Genomic DNA, 23349 nt, shown 5'->3' with positions numbered 1-23349 from the left:
ATTATAGGTATATCTTATAAGATCTGAAGGACTGACCTCCTCTGAATGACGTATACTTTTGAGAGGTATCCAAGATGTTCCTAACATGGTGTCCCAAATGAGACCTTTGTTCCACACCTCTACGATTAGACCAAGGTCCAGTCGGCTGATCTCACTAGGAAAAAAACAGAAGGCGAAAGTTTGACATGGCAGGGCCAATGTTTGGGTAAAATATCATTTCTACTTTGTCCTGTGTCGGAGGAAAATAAAACTATCACAATACAATATCACAAAAAAGTTCAAAATTAAAGACACAAAAACACATAAAGACACATTTGTGTGTAAAATTACAGAAATTAACAAATGAACAATTTCGGAGTAAAAACCTTAACTATCTAACCTCGTCCTATACTATGAAATTATTTTAAATTTCTTTCTTCTGTCCGATCTGCCAGAATAATACTTTTTTAGAAGGGTTTTTTTACAGTATAGTTGATGTACAGTATACAAAAATATTCTCATCCTGTCTGTTATGCATACACATTAAAATCTAAATCTCATGCATCAATAGCATTGTTTGCCTAATAATATACAAACTGGGCTGGGAAGATAACTTTGAAAAGTAATCTTTTGCAAATTTCCTTAGATTACACAAATTTTGTAACTTAATCTAAATCCTTAAGAATACTTATAAGGTACATAAAATAAATGGATCATCAAACAGAGGGCTTGGCTTTCCTCTGCTTATTATTTTAAACAACATCAGTTTTCCCTCATGATACATTACAGTCCACAATTCTAAGAAAAGAAGTCAGAATTATCAGCTATAAACTCACAATTGTGAGGAAAAGTCAAAACCGTAAAACAAAAAAAAAATCGCAATTACCTAAAAATGACTTTGACAAGAAACTCACAAAGAACTGTCACACTTATTCAGGACAGAACTCAATAATATTAGCGTGCAATTTCTATGAACCCAGATCCCTCTTTTGTATTTTATTATTCAAATTTTGCATATTCGGGCAAAGGGTATGAAATTTATGAGCATAGCTGCTTTCTATAATGCTTTTACAGATTGTCAGTTAGAGCTAGAGAAGCAGGAATTGCTGTTTACATGAATTGCCTGTTACAGTTTATATAAATGATCAAATGAACTAAATGACATTAAAATTCCAAGTTATCACTTTGGATTCTAAAATACTTGTAACTGTAATTAGATTACCACCCATTTAAAGCTACCGTTTATTAAAACCACCGCTAGAGGGCGCACAATCAAAACAACAACAATGGCATAGCTTGATGACGCAGTGAAGGAGCATGGAATGATGGAATCTGTTGTCTTCACCTCCATCAATCAGACGGGAACGAGAAATCATGTTAGTGGATGAGGTTAAGTTTTATAAATGTTGCGATTAATTGTGGTCCATAAATCAGTGACTGCTCGAAACAAGCTTGTGGCTTGCTAGACACCACTTTCACATTTGTCCACGACACTACTGAAGTAGAAACCGCATGACAACAAAGGCAGTAACAAACGGTAACGCAGATATGACGCCATTGACTGGCGAGTGCACAGCCCCGGGTCACTGTTTCTTTAGAATGGCGATTTACAGTAAGTAGTTGGAAACATTTGAGATATTGTAAGTACTAAGCTGAACAAAATATATAAACACTTATTTTTGCCTTGTGGTTTTTTGGATATTTTGTTACAAACTGCACCTTTAAATGTAACTAGTGAAATACAGTTACTCAAATTTGTATTTTAAATACGTAACTAAGTTACATGTATTTCGTTACTCCCCAGCTGTGTATACAAACAATGTTGAGAACACACGAATCAGTTGAAATTACTGTTCAAACACTGAAGCATAATCAGCATAATAATGTTTGTCTGCTGTAACCACTTCCACAGTGGTATCGTTACATCTGCCAACAGGATGTGTTTTTTCCCTCTGCGAATGAATGAGACGAGCGCAGCTTTTATCTGCTCGCTCTCCTGGTTATAAATAGGACTAACGCGCACAGGAGCGCGGCACCAAAAGAGGAGCATTTGAAAATCCATTAATTATTCATTTAACCCTTCAATTGTCTCCAAAGTGTTGTGACGATGAGATCGCTCAGAGCCCACAGAGGGGCCCATGACGAATAATGTCTCATCCGTTCGTTTGTTGCACTTGTTAGAATATACCATAACAGGCTAAGCAACGGTCAGGTTACTATAAAGACTAAAAGATGCTGAAATGCTTTACGTCTAAAATTCACCCACAGAGCCATATGGACGGTTAAAACCTACAGAAACGCAGAACAGCTGATGTACAGTGACACGTCTAAATGATACAATAGCCTCACCCTTAGATCAAACAAACAATTGAGGAGCTATATAAACAGATGTAATCCCAACGGTGACACTCGGATATCATCGTAATTGTTTTGCTAAGTCAAACAGGCTGAGAATGACAAACAGCAAAGCATGTTTTCCCCCGGCATCAAGCTTAATCACAATGGACGAATATAGGTGCCGATTCCAAAACAAAGACAGACATACAGTAAATCACATTATTGGTTTTAAATATCATTCAAGGAGGGCCGGAGGCAACTTTTTCGTAAGGCCAACAAAGAGCTAATGGTGACACTATTACTTTAAATACTAACATTGACAGCATTACATAATTATCTGTCATTATGTAATGCATATTTAAATACTTTGAATGTAAGGACTTATTATTATTGATCATACTTAGAGTTTTAAAGTTTAACCTAAAGCTTATTAAAACTGAATTACAAAATTAAAACTGCTCAAAATTAGCGCAGACATTTCACATTTATATCTGAATATCATTAAATACTGAGTGTAATATATTACACTCAGTATAATATATTTTATATATACAATATTTTATAAATGACAAATTGATTAAAAGAATTACAAATTGTTGTATTATTGTAAATAGGTTAAATGTGTGCAATAACATTACCATCAATACAATTTAAAAGAACTCGTCATAAAAAATAGTGTACTTCATATATCAATTCGTGCATTACATGAGTTTAACTCAATTAGAATGATTTACACAGAAATTTGTTCTCATGTGTCATTCAAAAAAGAAATCTCAGGAATCTAGCATTTACAAATAAATTCATGTATTGTACATGAATTTGCTAGCAATTTGGCTGGTACACATAGTAGTGCTAGGTTGTTTAAACGCATGTCCACATTTTACCCAACAGCCACTAGTTAAAAGTGTAATATTAATATTTTGAGATGTAATGCACAAGAACCCAAAGAAACATTCTTCAAGAAAGGCTGAATGTATCTATGTTAATGTACAGTCAATATCCATCGCTGTCCATCCTCTCTGGAGGCATGAATTAGTCCCAGTGGACACTAACAAGATTTAATGAACCTGGATGCTGCTTTTAAATGCTCCTGTGAGAGCCAAGACGCACAAAAGCTCGAACAAATGTAAGGGTTCTGTTCCATTATAAGGACATCTGGCTTTCTGAAGTTCCATTAGGACAAGTAAACATGACCATTAATAGAGGATGAAAATACGTTTTTTATCCCCGCATCCAAATCTGTCGTTTCACAAATGTGTGTATTAATTAGTGGTGGGCATAGATTAATTTTTTTAATCTAGATTAATCTAGATTAATTCCAAGATTAATCTAGATTAATCTAGATTAAAATGGCTCATTTGAATTCTGCCGAAGGCATTCAGAATATGTGTGCTACCCAAATAATGACTAAAAGTAAGTCTTTGAGAACGGGTTTCTCAAGCCAGGTGGCGCATTAGACCAGGGGCTCATCTCCTGTTTCCAAAATGCATCACAGAACTGCTTGAGTAAGCTGTTCTAGTATGATAATTTGTGATGAAAATTAAATTATGTTCAATAAGATGTACTTGTGTTACTTCCGCAATAGCTAAGGGATGCTTTGCGTTTAGGTGGTACTTGAGACTGGAAGAGCTCCTACAGTACATTTACATTTAGTCATTTAGCAGACGCTTTTATCCAAAGCAATTTACAAAGAGTGAGGGAGCAACAAGCGATATGTCATAGAGGAGCCATAATACATTAGATCTCAATACAAAGTTACTGGTTTCAACTAAAGCTAGACCACTACCTGTTGAGAGAAAGTGTTTTTTTTAAACCAATTCCGCATTGCACAAGGTGCAAACAACCTTAGTCTTGTCGATGTTTCTATTGGGAAGCTTCTTAAAAATTAATATTCCCTGAAGCAAACCCGGCGGCTTCATAGCTGCATCCATGTTAGCACGTCACGTTTGATGCGGTAATTTCACAGTAACGTTATGTTGTGTTCAGACCAAACGCGAATGGCGTGTCAAGCGCGAGTGATTTATATGTTAATGCAAAGAGCCAACAGACCTATTTGCTGCGCGAATCGTGCGAATGAAGCCCTGCTTATGAGATGATGAGGCGGCTTCTGCTTCCGCGAATGACGCGAATCACGCGAGTTGAAAAATCTCGTTCTCGCCCCGTACAGTGCAGTTAAGCTGGTATACATCCGCGCTAAAATATCAAGGTGAAAGTCATCATAGCTTGCGTAGTATGGACCCAGCTGCCAACCCAACTTTGAGAATAGATTAACGGCGACATTTTTTTTATCGCGCGATAATAGTCTCACTGCGTTAACGGCGTTAACGCCGTTAACGGCCCACCACTAGTATTAATGTTGATTTTTTATCTCTGTTTACTTCCATTACTAGCTTGATGGACCGTCTCTTTAAGTTTCAAAACATAAGAACATATTCGTATACATTTGATAAATTCGATTTATAGAAGAGATTCCCCAGAAATTCCTCAAAGAATCTTCCATGGAATAGTTCACCCAAAAATTTAACATTTCTCCATGATGTTTTCACCTTCATGTCATTCAAAATCTGTACATGGCTCTTTCTTCTGTGTAACACAAAAGAAGATAATCTGAGAAATGACTCAGTGGTTTTGAGTCCATGAAACATTTTAAAAAATATCTTCTTTTGTGTTGTGCAGAAGAAAGTAATACAGGTTCAAAATGACATGAACGCGAGTAAACAGGTGGACTATCCCTTTAAATCGAAATATTTTTTTAAATGTGATTTCAGCTACGCCATACCTCATGTGAGTGAATGGATACACTGTCACAAGGTTTGAAATTTAAATAGATCTTACTCTGTTTAGAGAAACAAATAAGCGACAAGGAACACAAAGCCAGTTTACTTCCTGGAATAACTCGTTTGTACTTGCAGAACAGACTTGCCATACTTTTTGGATGAGAGCCATATAGACATGGTAACCATTGACCTTTAATGTATTTAGTTTAAGAAAGAGAAACACAATTCGTTTAAATGAAATGTTGTGCTTAAGGGTCTTGAGGTGCTACACTGATGGTCTGATTATCACAGCTGTTGTCTGGTTGGCCAACAAAAGCTTTAAAGGAGGTTTTTGTGGTTGCCAGATAAGATCTCTCGCTCTCTCTGCTCTGACAGATGAACGACCTGTGGAGAGACATCGCCGCCCTTTCTCCACAAGCTCTAGTTTTTAGTTTAGTAATAATGTGTCTGAGATGTTGTGACAAAAACCTGATTGGGATTTCTGAAACTTACAACATGAAGTCCTGTTCCCAGCATGGCTGGTCTCCCCGCACGGTGATGGTCGTACTCTTCACATTCTGCACTTTCAGTGTCACATAGGCGTTGAATTTATCTGGAAGTAAAGAAAGAAAAATGTTTAAGTGGAGTTTGTATTGAAAACAATTAGTGCCATTTCCTACCACCAAACAAGGATGGTCGTTCCCCCCTTAATTTTTTAAAATAATAATTTATTCACCAACCTGTCATTTCAAACCTGCTTGACTTTCTTTTGCAGAACACAAAAGAAGACATTTTGAAGAATGTCGGTAACCATACAACAACGCCCCCCATTGACTTCAATTGTATGGACACGAAACCACAAAGACATTTCTCAAAATATCTTCTTTTGTGTTCCACAGTCATAAACAGGTTTTGAAGCACATGAGTTTCATCATTTGGATGAGCTATCATTTTAATATTGCCCATACTTCTAAAGAGCACATTACCTTCTTAAACGTATTAAAGCGACAAATAATCATGGTTTTCAAGAAAAGATTTCATTCCGTCATTAGGATGAACATCCTAAATCTACACAGAAAATTTGACATGTCCACAGATTCTCATTCGCTATAATATTCTGGCCTCTAAATACAGCTCGATCCATTCTTTTAAGCAGAGATCCTTTTCCTTCTGAAAAGTCTTTCAGAATTTTTCACATATTTGTCATTCAACAGGATCTCTTAATAAAGCAATAGCCTTTCTGCACCATAATTTGTGCATAATACTTACAATACAATAGTTTAAGTAAACACTACTAAATAGTTTGAGCAAGTAATATCTACACAGTGCTAAAGCTGGTGTATGGAATGCCGGCAATCCCAGAGGTGATCATGTGACTGATTAAATAAAGACTGAGCAATAATGCAGTGAGCGAAAGTAAAGATTAGTGCCACTCGGCCCCTCCCTCAACATGAATGACTGACAGACCTGACCACTCTAATCTCACATCAGACCTCCCAAAAGAGGCAAAAGGCATCAATTTACCATTTGGTTTTGTTTTACTTATAATTCAAACTGAAAAACAACCAATATGACATAATTGTCTAACTAACGATGTAGGATGTGATACATGACACATCATAATACAACCAGGAAGATTTTATGACGTTATTTATGTGCTACTGTATTTGGTTTGAGAAGAATGTGTTTACGTCTTTTTTTTATTTTGTCTGTGTATACATGAGGGATGACGTGAAACATGAAAAGAACAAAGCGTGAGGTTTAAAACAGCCCAACTCTGTTTTGCGTGTACTACCCAAGTGTTCACAGATTACAGAGATGTGATATAACCAGCACTCTTCATTTCCTATCTCACAACGGCAGGGGCCAGACTGTCAGGACTCTGTCATTCTGGTCTCGAGTTCTCCAACTCACTCCACAGTCATGACAGAACTGTCCTGCGGGCGTTATGTGTGGAGGCACGTGGATTTTGTGGTTATTGTGCGCCACGTGTCCTCCAGTCTTGTCTCTTAGGCCTGCCCACTTGTTTCCTGTTATCATTCCATTATTGTTAAATCCTCATCACCTGGCCTCTCAAATATTATATGTTCTCCCTTCGCCTGCCTGCGTCTGGGTTCTCATCATATCGCCATAACACTGGACAACAGGTGTCCAATGGACTTTTCCTCCACCCCATTCTGTTCCATCCTCACAGCAAACCAGCCTTATGTAATTTCAAACCTGTATGACTTTATTCTACACAGAAGATATATCTATAACAGGAAGATATTTTGCAGAATGTTGGTGACCAAACAATTTGGAACCCCACTCACTTAGATTTACAAATATTTTGAGGGATAATAAATTATAACAGAATAAAAAAAAAATGTATCTAAAAATGTGTAAAGCTGGGTTTGAATCATCATTGGCTGATAAATTCAGTGACGGCAGTAATTGTACTTAAAGGAACAGTTCACCCAAATATAAACATTCGGTCATCATTTACTCACCCTCAAGTTCAAATTTGTATACATTTCTTTGTTCTTGTTACCAAACAGCTCTTAGCCACCATTGACTACCGTAGTATTACTTCAAAATGTTGTTTATCAGAACACAGAAATGTATAAAGATTGTTTTCCTACTATGGTAGTTAATGGTGGCCAAGAACTGTTTGGCTACAAGCATATCTTTCTTTGTGTTCATCAGAACAAAGACATTTTTCAGATTTGGAACAGAAAGAATTCATTTTTAGGTTTTTATCATCACCTTTATCATAGAGCACACAGCCTTATTTCTTTATTCAAGCACAGCTTTAAAGTTTCACGTTACCGTAAGATGTTGAGAGTTATTGAAAAACAGAGCTTTACTCTGCCAGGTTTGTTTCCTTGTTTCTTCAGGTTACCACAGAAACAAATGGAATCAAGCTATTCCCTGACAACACAACCCAAACCAGTTCAAACAAGACATGGGGAGAAATCCAATATATTCAGAAAGATGAGACACAGGTTTGAACAAGCTTCATCGGGATCAGAATTAACAAACATCTAAAATACATCTTTTCTGGGACCATTTGAAATTGCACTTCAAGGCCCCTAATAATATTCATATCCACAGATTAAGTAACAGATACCAAATGCCAAAATAGCATCAAAAACATTCTCGGAATCATATGACATGGAATAAATGGCAAAGCAAAAACAAAGCAATACAAAAAGTAGGACTGCGAACGGATTAAAAACAAACTTTTGATGAATCTAAAGTTTTCTGAACATACAAGTATACCCCATGTGTACTCACATTTACACAAACTTCACAATCCATCATACCTTATGCAAGATTCATGAGGGATCTGAAACGGAAATGTCATCTCTCGACTGTGCGTTACTTCTGAGTGATGTATCGGAAGACTCAACTTGGAGTCAATAATGGATGATGACATGTGGTGCAGTCGAGAAGATTTGAGGTTTGATCAACCTGAAAGAAACCTTGAAAACTACATGCAGAGTACACACACACACACACACACACACACACCCTTCTAAAGCCACCTAAACATTTAAAACTATAATACAAAAATCAAGCAATTCAATAAGGTCATTTGTTTAGTGTAATGTAGGTCAAAAGTTTAGACACAGAATCAAGTCTGGCACTGACCAAACAATATTAGTGGCTTTAAGCAAGTCAAATAAATGCTCTCCACACAAAAGAGCCACCTGTCAACTATAAGACAGCAGTCTGTCAGCCATATTCTCAAACAGTTGTTTACTTTTTCACACAATAGAGCCAGCGACGCAGTATTGCAGTTTGAAGGGTATAAGCGGCATGTTTGATCAAGTAATAGAGCAAAGTGAGCGGGATGTTATTTCTGGATCACTGTTATCATGACTGTGAGTTTGATGTAGTTTAACAGTGCTTAAGAAACACGTTGTGTAGAGAAGTTTGTCCATTTAGGGCTATTGTAGAAACAACGTGCTGAATTCAATGCAAGGGGACCCACGGTGTATATAGCAGGGATGCACAATTACTTGCGATTCCCATTAAGATCATGCTTAAATCCATCTGCCAAGTGCGATTACGTAATCTTAGATTTAGAATTACGTAATGTTTTCATGTGCAGCTTGTTCGTGAGGCACGGTTCTGAAAACACTGCGAAATTGAGTCGCTTATCACATGCATTTGAAATAGCGACATCAAAACATCATCATTATCAATGAAAATACCAGAGGAGGCGAAAGAACAGTGATAGAAAGATGTCACTTATAAAGATAGGAAGATGGAATTTCCTCTTGAGTCCCTATCCGCATACTATCCGTCCTAAATAGTAAAAATAGTCCGAAATTAGAATTAGGATGTCCAAAATCATAGTATGATGAAAGTAACTGGGAGGTCTACGATTTCCGGGTAAAAAATCGAAGTGCTGATACATGGATGGTCGAAGGGTTGATATTACCCACAACACACCATGAGTAGGCGGAGTTTAGTGATGCTACACTGCATTATTACAATTAAATGAGTAATGCTTCGCAGAACGAATACATGTAGGTATAGGGTACACAATGAATAAATACTTAAATGCAAAGAAGGGATTTATTTTGATGGTCGTTACTGTTAACAATCACAGTGTCGTCTAGGCAACAGTAACCACACCCATTTGTCCCAGTGCGTGCATACGGTTTTGCCGTCTAATAAATTGTATATACTTTTTCATAACAACAACAACAGTACATACTTTGAGGGCATAGAATAAATTGGTGAATTAGGACTCAGTGGTTCTTCTTCTGCATACCATATGTGGAGTGTGCGCGAGAGCGCCCTCTGGCAGCAGCATTTAACTGTACTTCACTGACATGTTGCACACACAATGTCTCAGCCAACCACCAAATCGCAAGCGGTTTATTGTCAATTAAAGGTCGTGTGGACCTAGTATGTAAATAGAAATAGCTTATTCTAAGGTAATAAAAACATAACGCTTCATTATGTAAGGTCTTCATACACATCTGAAGACATAGTTTGTATATTTTACAGTTGTATTGCATTTCGATCAATAGATCCTCCAATAGATATGAAAAAGTTTTTGTAGTCACGCCACACACATCACCTGTAGATTTGCATTTTTGATCTAAAAATACTATTTCCAAGACATTGCTATCCGGAACACCGTTTGTGCTGCTAACATGGAGGATTATTTACATGTTTGGTTCTCACCTCCCTTCCTCATGTCAACACCCGTAGCACGCGATAACCTGGTTAGTGCTTCTCAGGATATCCCTGCACTAACTTCCTGGCCAGAGACACAGTCACCGAGCTCACATGATCACTGCCAACAGTGTGTGGATTTACAGACAAGGGAGACTCGTTGGGATTTAGATTTAACACACACTGATCTTACACACCAGCTCACAAGATACAAGCTCTGGGATCCTGACATGAACAGAACCAGGAACTTATCATGAATATCATACCACATTTATATTTTTTAATTTTCATTTTGCAATAATGTAAATATTAATTCAAATGAATTGACAAGATTAACACATAAGTCTGTAAGGATTCTGCTGAGGTACAAAAAGCCACGGCTGGGAATCACTGGAGTAGGTTACAGTAACAAACCTTCATGTCTCAAAACATCACACTGTCCAAGAACAACAAAACTAGGAATATTTGCATAGGATTTCCATTGCCCAGAGAAAAGCAAATGTTGCGTTTACATACCTCTGAATCACTTTTAAAGTAAAAGAAAAATACGAGAGAGAATTGGCTCACCTACTGATCCGTGGAGTTTGGCTTTCTTAACTGAAAAAAAAAAACAAGAAGATTGGTCAGAAACACAGAAAAATATTATTGAAGCATGCATGTCATTACACGTTATATGAATTATGCATGTTTGCGTTTAATCCACTGGTCGCACTACACTTTCAGAATGCGATATTTCTAAGAAAAGCCCTGTGTATTTGGAAAGCAACCAGAAAATATGTTGAGTTTTTATTTACACATTGTGGATTCAGTCTTGTTTCAGTTTTTTTACGCTTTATTGTGTGATATTATTATTATCATTTCCATCTTCTATTGCGATAGATCGTGAAATTAATTTGGAGGTCAGAGTTCATCAAACTTGACTTTTGGAACGCAGTGAAATGCAATTTTTTTCACATGGGTATGAATGGAAGTCAATGGAACAAAAACTCTTAGTACAGTTTATAGTTACAGCGTTGTTTTTCGCGGCCACACTAGAAAGTAGTTGGGTTGTGATGATGGGTTTTCAGATTTTTTACTTTTGGTTAATTTTTTTACAAAACTAAAAAAGTATTTAAATGTCCAGTATGTAGCAGCACCTAGTTGTGAGTTTGCGAATTGCAACCATTGTCTCACTCCCCCCTGCATTTCATAGCACTACCAAGGCTCTCACAGAACTCAGATGTCGTCAAATTTTTGCTTCTTCGCCGAAGGAGATAACATATTTACAAAACGCTCTGTAAAACAGTTTGTCCCTTTAGGGCTACTGTAGAAACAAAATGGCGCATTCTATGCAAAGGGACCCGCACTGTATGAAAAAAGAAATGGGAAGGTAATAAAAACAACTCTTCATTGTGTCTTTATATACCTCTAAAGACAAAGTTATGAATATTATATTGCATGTTTATAAAAAGATACTCTTATATTTAACACATTGCACCTTTCATTGATGCAATTGAAAGGATAGTAACACGAAAGCAACAAGGGAAATTTTCTTAAAACCCGAAAGCACCTTAACACGTTGTTTAAGAGAATTCACAAATCTGTGTGCAAAGGTCAGCTATTATGAAGAAACAAAATAGAAGACAGTTTTCCAAATTCCTTCGTGCCACTCTGTAATTCCCATACATCCATTTTGTTATATTTCATGAGTTATTCAGAGCAAAACACAAACTCACATCCGACCATTTTGAACAATGCTCATGTCATGTCCGAATGCAAGACCCTGGCCACAGCCATTCAATAACTATTACGGGATTGTGCTGTGATTTAGAGGATTTAATTTTGATAGCTGCTTGAGCCTCGTGTTCTGCCTGTGGGATGAATATGCCAGATGGATGCTGGGATTGGATGCCAGGCTGCGAGACATCACAGTGGATTAGGAAAACACATCACCATGAAATCTCAGATGAGATGCATTGCACATGAGATCAGAACTCTATTGAACAGAGCCTTGTGGAACATTACGATGTTGTCTGAGGCAAAACTAGACCTAAACGGTTTCAACAAATAAACATTTACTTAGTCATTTTTAATCAAATACACTGAGTGCAGATGTGACACGTGAGAGGGGACCTCCGTTTATTTATCATTGGAGTTTGGGATTGTCGCCACAGGGCCGTGTTGGCTTGCTTACCGGTACACAGCTGATATTAGATATTAGATTAGCGTACTGTTTCGGTAAATTCTGTTAACAGCGCTTTATTAGAATGATCTTTCTTGTTCTACAAACACTGTGCACTGTAGGCCTACCTTTTCTGTGAATTTCTGTTTTTACTTTTCTTTTCTCCTGTAAAGCTGGGGTTGTGAAAAGTGATATATAAGTCGAACTTAAATCAACATTAAGTTAAGAAAAGTTAATAACGCATGTAACAAGATTAGAAATCCAAGAAAGATCCAGAAATCCCTCCACCCACTGGTTGATGCAAATGAAATCTATCTGAGGTTCTCTTCAGTGCGTTTGACTATTTTCCACATTTCTAGCTGAATGACTTAGGAAAACGTAGGTTTCTCTATGGCCCTGGGTTATGGGCCACTGTGTCAGTGGAAACTCATTGTCACACATTACTGTGGAGCGACTTATAACGGAAACTAATAAATTAGCATGTTTAAATTCAAGCATTTACAAGATGCTAGGTTAAGATAGAGGTGACTAAACAGGAAGCTTGTCACAGAGTTTCCCATGCAACATTGGAGCAGAAATCCGTTTACGGAAGTCGTGCCACTCGGCAGCCATGTTTGCAACATCTCCAAGTAGATATTTCAGTCAAAGCAAGACAACAATCCTATCTAAATGGAGGAGGACCGATATTTCTAAAGTGGCTGGCAAAAATCTCAACTAAATATCTTATTTCCAGACAACATTTCGACCTGACATAAACTGTACAGTTACTTTTGTTTCGATACGCTTATATTGCGCTAAACATTTCGAGATCGCTTCAGCTACTCTGCATACATACAAGATAGCAAGCACCTCACAAGACTAAATGTAGACCCCACCCCAGAGAATCATCAGTCTTTATTGATTGACGATTGGCTCTTTTTACTAAAAGGTGGGACTTCCTATGCTGAAGCAGCCGAATTGAGGGTTGCATTCCCTCCTTATTCAGCATAATGTTCTACCCAACATTATATAAAACGGCGCTACGCCAAAACACGGGCTGCATCTGAGATTTCCTACTTGCGTAGCAGGGAAAACCAGTACACATCGTGATTAGTATGTCCAAAATATCAGCAAAAACCAGCAGGCAAGGAATTCAAAGAGCATATGGGTCACATGACAATGAAAAAGATGAGTATGATGCAGTATGTCTAGAATGTGGCCATATTGCACCCACACATATGGAATATACAATTTTAACAGTATGTATTTTATCTACATCAGTATGTAGTTTCTCAGTATGGGATTCTGAATGCAGGGATTGACTGAAATGGACAACATTTAAAACTGGGCATATAAGAACACCAGGCAAACATTAAGATAAAGCAGGAAGTACAGAATATAAAGCAGGAAGTGAAATCCAAGCATCTGCTGCTGTTGTTGCCAGCATGAGTCGTTTACTTTTCGACACTACGTTTGGTGGGAGGAGCCTGCTGGATGACTGGGCAGTGCAGCAGCAGATGGCCAGAGGATTACATTTACAATCCCCTACTCACTCACTTCAATGTGATGCATCACCTTTAGATACACACTCTCTATGTTTGTATAAAATCTCTTATCCTCTGCATTTTGATTCCACGGTTCAGTGGTTAATATAACGTAATTTAAATGATTTTAGGAGAGGCTGCATTTATTTTTGATTTACATTAGTCAAGGTTTCACATCCGTTTCTAAATTATAATGTATTGCTTCATTTTTTTCTTATCTTTTATGTAAAGAAATAGTTTACCCAAATATGAAATTGAATCCATACTAGTTTACTCACCTGCATGCCATTCGTGGTGTATAGGACTTATTTTCTTCAGCCGAACACGATTTGAGTAACACAGTGTCTACACCGGATGCGGCGCGGCGCAACAAGAGACAATAGAACGAATTAGAATCCATTATAATTTAAAATATGTATCCATGCTGGACATGGTGCGATGCGGCACAACAATCCCATTAGAACAAGCCAGGTCTCCGGTGTAGACACAGTGTAGTTGTAAAAGTATCATGGCTCTTCCTAGTGCTGTAATAGCATTGGATAGAGCTCCGTTAGAAGCTCCAAAAAGGACATTTATCCATTGTAAAAGTAATCCACACAACTCCAAAGGGTTAATAAACGATTTCTGCTGCAAAAAAAATATGTTTGTGAGAGTAAACGTTTTTATTTATCGAATTCAGAAAATGTTTATTCTAGAATTTAATAATTTTATTAAGCAAGTGTTTTTCCTTTGTTATAATTAGTGAATGTAAACACAACCCTGCACAATAAGATCAAATATTGCGCCACACAAACTCACGCTGATAAGTTTGAATCTCATTGGTTCTCATGTGTCTCGTGAATAGTCGTTGTATGTACGTTTCATCATGCTTCATATGACCAAACATACGAGACCCAATGAGATTCAAAGTTGAGACTTGTGGAGCTTGCGTGCCGTCATTTTGCTTGTCCAGTCATGTATTATGTTTACATTAATATTTTAAACTTATTTAGTTTTGTTTCAATCTTTTTTCTTACGGACATTGTATTTAACATCTGGAGTTGTGTGGGTTAGTGTTATGAATAGATGCTATTTTTGGAGCTTCTTTTGGTGCTAGCAAGAGCGATAATATTTTTATTCAAAAATATTGATATCATCATACACACCTAGGATGAAATAAAGGTTGCATAAATAATGAATTAAATCATATTTGGGTGAACGGTTTCTTTAAATTGACTGCTGTATCTTAAAGCAGGGCCCACCATTTTTCTGCTTGCATCTATAATACTTTGTTAAGAGAGTCCGCCCGGCCTTTTGACTCTATTGCTATGGTCGTGTCTTAAGACTTCTAAGTAAACATCCTCTTTGCACATGTAACATATATCAGGTTGAGGATTGCTGTTGGGTCTCTCAGAAGGATATGCTGAGCGACTGGTGCTACACAAATACAGAACCCACATTCAATCAATTGTTACCAAATATTACTCTTACAGTTAACTATACTGAAGTTATTCATTCTGCAACACTTTTAATAATTAATTCCAAACATTGTGCACAATCTTAATTCCCAAATCAGGAAGTTACAGTAAGCAGGTGGATGAGGGTTATAAAAGCCATCCATGCATAAATGCTTCCCAAATGCAGACATCATTACACAATCCTAGTGAACAAACCAAAGTATACAAAGCCATCTGTTCGATAACTAAAATCATCTCTTTAATTAAACTTCACCACACCAGATGAGCAATCCAAGTGTCTACAATAAAGATGATCATTTGATAAAACTTTGCAAATATGCACCAATTCAATTATTGTGCAAAGCTAACCGACAAAATCACTCATACTGAAAGGGTTCTTCTTTGAACAAAGCAATAAATCATAATTTTGTGATTCCGAACTTAAGACGTTAAGGTGGGGGGCATATCCTTTATATTCTTTAAGGAAGCAAGTGCACGCGACCCTACATGGACGTACTTTCTTTTCTTTGTGTGTCTGTCTTACGTGGGTGCTTGGAGATTGCTCATTTGTGTGTGTAATAACATCGCCATGGAGATGGGCCTTTTGTCTAAAAGGCAATAAATAAAGAAACAAAAGCATGATCCTGATGAAAAGAGCGGGCCTGTTGAGTCAGGCAACCCAATCACGTTAAACGCTCCTCAGGTTAGTGTAAATACAAGCAATGCATTATGGGAACGAGAGTTGCTGTTGCTGTTACGGGGTGCACTGTATACACAACAAATATTGACATTCTCTCTTCATCAATATCGAAACCTCTTGATGTATTTCTACACTTATGTGTGTTTGTCTTTACATAAGCGATATACTACATAATAAAAGCTGTTCTACTGGTGAAATCTTCTTCTTCATTTGTGATCACAGTAAAGCATACAAAGAAGAATTTGGAAACCTCAAGACAACGTGAAAGACGTAGAAAGGCTTAACGAAAAGCTTTTGTGAACTGTGACCCACCCACAAACACCAACTTCACTTGCAAATGAAATGTGTCATTTGTGAGTTTCTTTAAGTCTTGGAAAGATGGAAACACAACCTTTTAAAATAAACAAAAACTCTTAACCTCTCCCAGTTCCTGCATAAACACTTTCTTTGTCTCTTTGAATAAGTGACATCCAATAATTGAGATCCGTATGCAGGTATATGTATTTGTGCCAATTTGTTCGCTTCTGTTGATTCTTTTGCTTGCGTGACGTCAGTCACTTCAGTGAATCAGCATGAGTTCCTGAGGAAAGGAGGTGATGTGATAGTTACAGGCCTGTTTGGTCAAGGTTCTGCTTATATTTCCCTTTAAAAAGGAAGGAAAGACTGGTGAAAAAAATCTGCAGTGGCACCCATGACCGTCTCGCTGTTAACTTACTGATTTTTAAACTGTGAATAATAGAGTCATGAACATTGTGACACAGTTCTGGAAAACCAGGAAATTTAGATGAACTCATTAAAATTTTCAGCCTTTAAAAGTAAACTCTTTAAAGTTCCACATAGAACCAAAAGACTCAGAAGACATCCATGCATGATTTAGTGCAGTTTGTTATATTTTCTTTTCAAAACCTTACAAATGAGTTGGTTTCATTCGTGTTACTCTGTCAAATAGCACAGTCACCATTTACATTACATTAGCCTGCACCTATTAGCTGATGTGGATAAGAAAAGTAGGCCTATGTCTCTCCTCCAGAGGTGTAAAGGGCTTCAGTATCTTACTCTCAGGGATCAAGTATCTTTCTATCGTGTTTATACTTTGGAAATATTTGACTTCCACACATAATAAAGCATAGCATATACATCATACTTTTAACTAAACTACCTTTGAAAAAAACACAGCAATTTTAACATTAAAAAAGGACATTAAAAGGTCAAAGTATTTTCTAACTTTACTCAAGTATTTTATTCAAAAATCGTGTTTGTGGTGGAGTAAACTATATATATACTGTAATGAAGAAACATTTTCCCAAAGTAAAAACACTCTGATAAAGATATTTGGTAAATGTACTTTAGTAAAATTGTAATAAAAAGTAATAAAAACTAGTAAATAGTAAAAAAGTACTGACCCACGCAGTGTGCTCAGCCTCCAAGCAATATTGTATGGACATTGAGCATACACTTTCACCTCAGACAGCAAAAAGCAAAGCAGACATTGCCACTAGAGTAGATTGAACGTATAGATTAGAAAGAAAGGAAATGGAGATCTGCGACCTGCCAGTGACCAAAGATAAAAGGCCTGTGAAGCTTGTGAGGAGAGATGAGACACGAGGCCTTTGATCTGCTATCCCTCAACAGGTCCTGATCAGCTGGTAAACATGACTAAATATCATATTATAACAACGACATACCTAATTAAATACTATAATATAGCTTGGTTTAAAGCATAATAAGTATAAATCAAATATATTGAATTATTTTAATTATATATATTATATTGTGGTGAGAAAATCTGTTCGCAGTGGCTTATACCAATACTTCTATCTAGAGAGCATACGGCCGATGACCATTATATTTTCAATCTATAAAACTATAATCCACGTATTAAATAATTCAGTTGCCAAGAGCTAGTGAGACATAAATATAAAAAACAAACAGAATTACACCTCATTACTTAATTCAATATTTAATAATACTAAATCACTTAAAAATATTAGAAAGCTTTTGACCAAAAAGCTGACAGAAGGGAAAATCTACTCTTTTTAATATGCCAGTACTAAGAAAATAAGACAAAGTCAAATTCTTGATTTCACAACTGGCTAAATGATCGTTTTATAACTAATATATCCCAAAAACACAGTATGCTATATATTATAGTATAAAACTACCAGGATACAGATTACCAATAATCACACAATATGTATTTCAACCAACAGCATGCCAAATCTTTCAGGTTTTTCAGAAATCAAATGTATTCTTCTTCTTTATAACATTGCTTTCTCTTCATCATACCCTGTTATTGTTTTCTTTAACTTTATCTTAATAACGTCTGGTTGTTTGAGCTGTAGAGCGGCATTACATCATGATGACAAACAGCTGGTTGACTCCAGAACACTCATATTATATAATATTTAAACCTCTAAGTTCTTGCTGTTTTAATTATGCACGACATAAAAAACACTTAAATCCACCAGTTTAACAAACTATACTTTTTAAAGAAAAAACGTCAAATCACTGCAAGCTGACAGGTGCAAACACAGTCTTTAAGTCATGAAACATCTTTTAACGTGGCACGTACCTCTCACGCACAGGAGAGACATGGCAACGTAAGTTTTTCCTCTTGGTTAAATCCTGTGTTCATGTGGATCTCAGCTGTGAAGCGTCCCGTCCGGTGACATTTCAAACGTTGTCACAAGTTAGTTGACTTCGCGTGAGCGCACTACCGAGGGTCGATGAAGTAACTGAAGACTTTCCCACAGGTGACGCGTCCTGATTTCAAATGTCCCATCGCCATCATTAAACTGGATGTGTTAGAACTCACCGCATGAGGGGCGTGGTTTAGCAGGGTATTTAATTACGTCAGATTTGCCACTGACCAAGAAGGCGGGATGTGCTGGACTGTTGACCAATGGAAGAGATTATGGGTGTGGTCTACGGCTGGGTAAACAGTGAAAAGGAACAGGTGTAACGCTGATAATTTCACAGAAGTGCGAGACAAAACTGAGATAAATTATATTTTCTGTTCACCGTTTTGTTGGAGGAACTTGGAAGACTTCTTAAATACCATTTCGCTTTTAGTTTTGAATAGACGTTTAGTGACCAAATCAACCTCCTAAATATAACAACATAATTAATCATGTCAACGTTTTAATAAGCTTTTAACAGTTTACGTGATTTCATCAAAAGAGCACAAGAACCCATTTTGATCAGTAGCCTTTTATCGTTTAGAACATTAAGAAGTTGGCATTTTGGGTATGCTGAGCAGCATTTAACAACCACAACTTTTTTTAATGTTAATACTGTGCGTTGAATAGTCTGTAAAGGGGGCATCATTGTGGATATTGATGATAAAGTGAGAAATAGACAGGTAGCTCTATGAACAGGACAGGTAGAGTTCTCCTTTGTGCTGATATAATTGTCTAATTGTGTGTGTTGATGAATGTTGTCACGTGTCTTTTCCCGAACTTTGACAACATAATACAATTATTTATAATTTATAATATATTCCATAACTATTCTAAGTTACCATTACTATGTAGTTCTCGATATCGCCATCTAGTGGTTGAATTGGTTATATCGCTGTTATGGTCAACAATGAAACAATCAAAAAGCTCAACCCTGATTACATTTTCGTTCACATACTTTAACTTACTGGCGTGAACAATATAATTTGAGTGATCAGTCATAAAATAATCATTTATCCGTTTGTACTGCGTGTTGCCCGGAACGTCACATTTACAGCATTGGTTTCCCTGAAACGACCGGATGTGTTTCATGGACGCACGCGCGTGATGTTGTAACTTTGATTTCCGCAGCTCCAAAAGGGTCACGTTTGTAGGAGAAGCCTGTAAAGAGTTCATTCGTTTCTTGAAAACGATCTTTGCAACTGTTATCGCACAGGTAAAACATGCTCAGGACAGTGGTGTGCCGGGCAGGGAGCGGCCTTTTGAAGGTAACACGTTTGTGTAACTGTGATAAATGTCTCTTATGTGTTTGACACTTGAACTGAATTTACATTCTGCCTGTCATGTGCTTGAGCTTCTCTTGAAATCGGCAAAATTTTCAATACAATGACATACATTTTATTTTTATTATTTGTACGTTTTAGAGATACCGTTTCCTTTTAATATCAACATTTCACTTAAATGAATGATCATTGCAACATCAGCTACCTGTGTGACATCAGACTATTGTCAAACACTACTGAGAGTATAGAAACTAATTTACTTTATGAACATCTCTTTATTTACTGTCCTGAAAAATGTCTAATTTTATTGTCTGTATAGCGAAGAACAAATGTCGATTTATATGGATTTATATAATTTGCATTTTGTGACTGAATATTTGACAATTGACAATTTGACGAATGTAGAAATTTGGAAATGCTGTTGTAAGATTGTTAGTACAAAAAGAACTATTTGAACATTTTGTCAGTATGTAGACCTGCTTTTGATTTAATTAATTGCCTTTAAATAGTAAAAAATAGTTTTTTTTCACCAAAATTATCAAAAATATATTTATACAAGAATAATGTAGGTCATGTGGAATGGCCTCTCTCATTTACTGTTCATTATCGCTTTCATTGTATATCTTATAGTATTCTGTCTCTTCTGCACACAGCATTCACGGCAAACTGTGCCGGTCTTGTGGGGCACTAGAGCCCAGCAGCGATGGGCTTCCAGCCTCCCAATGAACACAGTGGTTCTGTTCGTACCCCAGCAGGAAGCTTGGGTGGTGGAGAGAATGGGCCGTTTCCACCGAATTCTGGAACCAGTGAGTTCCTCGATCCCAAAATGATTTCAATTTGTTTATCATTTGCATTTCCAGCACTTAACATTCGTTTAATTTCTGCAGGGTCTTAATTTCTTAATCCCAATCCTGGACAGAGTTAAATATGTTCAAAGCCTCAAGGAGATAGTGATCGATGTGCCAGAACAGTCAGCTGTTTCCCTTGGTAGGTAAAAGATGTTGGCATCTGTTTCACTTCTCTATTACTATAATTAAATTAATTATTGGAATTTATATGATATGTGTTGCCTTCAGACAATGTGACACTACAGATTGATGGAGTTCTGTATCTCAGGATACTTGACCCTTTTAAGGTAAATTATAACATTATTCCGTAACTCTGTGTTTCTGTTGACCTTGTTTTCTTAAATGTGGTTATTTTTTTCTAAAGGCCAGCTATGGAGTGGAAGACCCCGAATATGCCGTCACTCAGCTGGCACAGACAACCATGAGATCAGAGTTAGGAAAACTCACCCTTGACAAAGTCTTTAGGGTAAGAACTGTGTCTAATACTAAAACAGTTTGTCCTAAAACTGTTTTGTCTCGTACTACATCTTTCTCAGCAAACATAAATTTCGCTTCATCATCTCCCAACAGGAGCGAGAGTCCTTGAATTCCAATATGGTCCATTCTATAAACCAGGCATCAGATGATTGGGGCATTCGATGTCTGCGATATGAGATCAAAGACATTCACGTCCCCCCACGGGTTAAAGAGTCTATGCAAATGCAGGTCAGAAAATTATTCTCGTAAACCGGCATGATTTTTATCACACATTAATCATATGACTGATATGATTTACTGTGAATTGCATTTCAGGTTGAGGCAGAGAGGAGAAAGAGAGCCACTGTTCTGGAGTCAGAAGGAACCAGGGAAGCAGCCATTAATGTGGCGGAGGGTCGTAAACAATCTCAGATTCTGGCGTCAGAGGGAGAGAAGGCTGAACAGATTAACAAAGCAGCTGGTGGGTTTATTTTGAAGATCTGGCCATAAGAATAACATTAGTAGATCAGAATTTTGTTGTTTAACATTAAAGTCAACTTGAAATCCCAAAGTGTTTTTAAAAAATGAAATAAAACACCATACAGAGTAAACATTTTAAGTTTTAGATGTAATGCAATGTGTATACACGATTTAAGGTTAAAAAACACGGTATTTTAACATTACGTGCATGTTTGTATCTCCTCTTTGCCCTGCCTCTCTGAAACGCACAGATTTTTTACAAAGCTCAATCACTTAAAAGCGAGGTGTGCTATGATTGGCCAGTTAACCAGTGCGTAGTGATTGGTCGAATACTGCAAGCCTGTGATGAAAATATGCCTCTTACCAAATTTGGAACATCAGGTTCCCAAGCAATTGTACTGACAGGTACGCCCACCTTACTTGCGTATACATTTGGGCGATATTGATACCACAAACTGACTTTTGGGGGGTGTGGTTACACGAGGCATTTCAGGCAGGTCTGTGTGAGCATTCGGTGTTCGAATGCATGTTTTGTTTCGACACATTAAATTTAGCAATTTTATGTGTCTAATACATGAATGGGGAACTTATAACAGACCAAAGACACAGAAAAACAAGTATTCGTGCCCTATGACTCCTTTAATATCTCTATTATGTATAATCTTTATTTTTCAATACAGGTGAAGCAAATGCTGTTTTGGCCAGAGCTGAAGCAAAAGCCAAAGCCATCAGAGTGCTGTCTGAAGCGCTCAGTCAGAAGGTAGATCATAAACGTATTCATAGTATTAAAATTCACACGTGTGAAGGAATACAGTTGTACAAGGAATCAAAAATAGCAAGATTCAGACCGTTTCACAATACTTGGGTATCTTATTTACATATAACTTTCTGTACAGAATGGAAACGCTGCAGCATCTTTAAGTGTGGCTGAACAGTACGTGTCCGCTTTCTCCAACCTGGCCAAGGAGTCCAACACAATCCTTCTGCCCTCGAATACAGGAGATGTCAGCAGCATGGTCACTCAGGTCTGACTTAAGTTCAATAATGACAATCATTCTCAAAATGTTGTAACATACTGTCAGTAGGTTAATTCTGTGACTCCTTTCGGTCAAATCTTTACAGGCCATGGCTATTTACGGAAGTTTAGCCAAGACACAAGCTCAGAGCGCAACAGAGAAGACGACTCCTGAGACGACAGAGCTGCTGTTGGATGTGAACAGCGCTAACGAAGATGAATCTGAACAGAAATTTTGATTCCTGATAGCAATTCATTCTGGCAAATGGATATGAGAGATAATCTGTTTATACTTGACATGTTTTGGTTGTAGAGAAGGCAAAGTGAAAAGAATTTTACTGTTTGTGAGTGATGTTGTGTTCCTCTTTTGTTTCTCATTATAATAATAAATTTGGGATATTTTGTTTCTCCTTATGATAATCTCTGACTGAGTACTAATAGATGACCATCCATCATTATATAAACAAATCGGGTGAATTCATTTTTTTTCTTAACACCACGAGGAGTACATTATGTATTGAA

At 37.1% G+C, this 23349-nt stretch overlaps 2 protein-coding genes across 3 annotated transcripts in view; one reads left to right on the top strand and one right to left on the bottom strand.

Moving 5' to 3' along the window:
- The window catches only part of unc13bb (unc-13 homolog Bb (C. elegans)), a 76837-nt gene extending 57970 nt beyond the window's left edge, over positions 1-18867 (bottom strand). For both annotated transcript variants that reach the window (XM_056736697.1, XM_056736698.1), the window contains exons 1-4: positions 18640-18867; positions 10815-10844; positions 5586-5685; positions 37-154 (exon numbers count right to left, since the gene is read on the bottom strand). In XM_056736697.1, the coding sequence (XP_056592675.1) occupies positions 37-154; positions 5586-5685; positions 10815-10844; positions 18640-18661 (270 nt within the window). In that variant the 5' untranslated portion in view covers positions 18662-18867. The remainder of the gene's footprint in view (positions 1-36; positions 155-5585; positions 5686-10814; positions 10845-18639) is intronic.
- Positions 18868-19827: 960 nt separating this feature from the next.
- stoml2 (stomatin (EPB72)-like 2) lies at positions 19828-23241 on the top strand. Its single transcript, XM_056736283.1, has 10 exons — positions 19828-20013; positions 20682-20834; positions 20916-21015; positions 21105-21163; positions 21241-21342; positions 21447-21581; positions 21669-21813; positions 22493-22572; positions 22709-22837; positions 22935-23241. Exons 1-10 carry the CDS (start codon positions 19969-19971, stop codon positions 23064-23066), a joined length of 1080 nt encoding a protein of 359 aa, XP_056592261.1. The 5' UTR covers positions 19828-19968; the 3' UTR covers positions 23067-23241.
- The last annotated feature ends 108 nt before the right edge of the window (positions 23242-23349 follow it).

This window comes from Triplophysa dalaica, chromosome 22 (assembly GCF_015846415.1).
Source record: "Triplophysa dalaica isolate WHDGS20190420 chromosome 22, ASM1584641v1, whole genome shotgun sequence".
Taxonomy (NCBI): Eukaryota; Metazoa; Chordata; class Actinopteri; order Cypriniformes; family Nemacheilidae; genus Triplophysa; species Triplophysa dalaica.
The sequence above is the reverse complement of the archived record's forward strand: the minus strand, read 5'-3'. Positions and strand labels throughout refer to the sequence as shown.

Excerpts from the sequence above, each read along its gene's own strand:
- stoml2 (XM_056736283.1), top strand. The coding sequence starts at position 19,969 with ATGCTCAGGACAGTGGTGTGCCGGGCAGGGAGCGGCCTTTTGAAG. Across the intron at positions 21,016-21,104 it reads ACAGTCAGCTGTTTCCCTTG|ACAATGTGACACTACAGATT; the intron begins GTAGGTAAAAGA and ends TGTTGCCTTCAG. Across the intron at positions 21,814-22,492 it reads ACAGATTAACAAAGCAGCTG|GTGAAGCAAATGCTGTTTTG; the intron begins GTGGGTTTATTT and ends TTTTCAATACAG.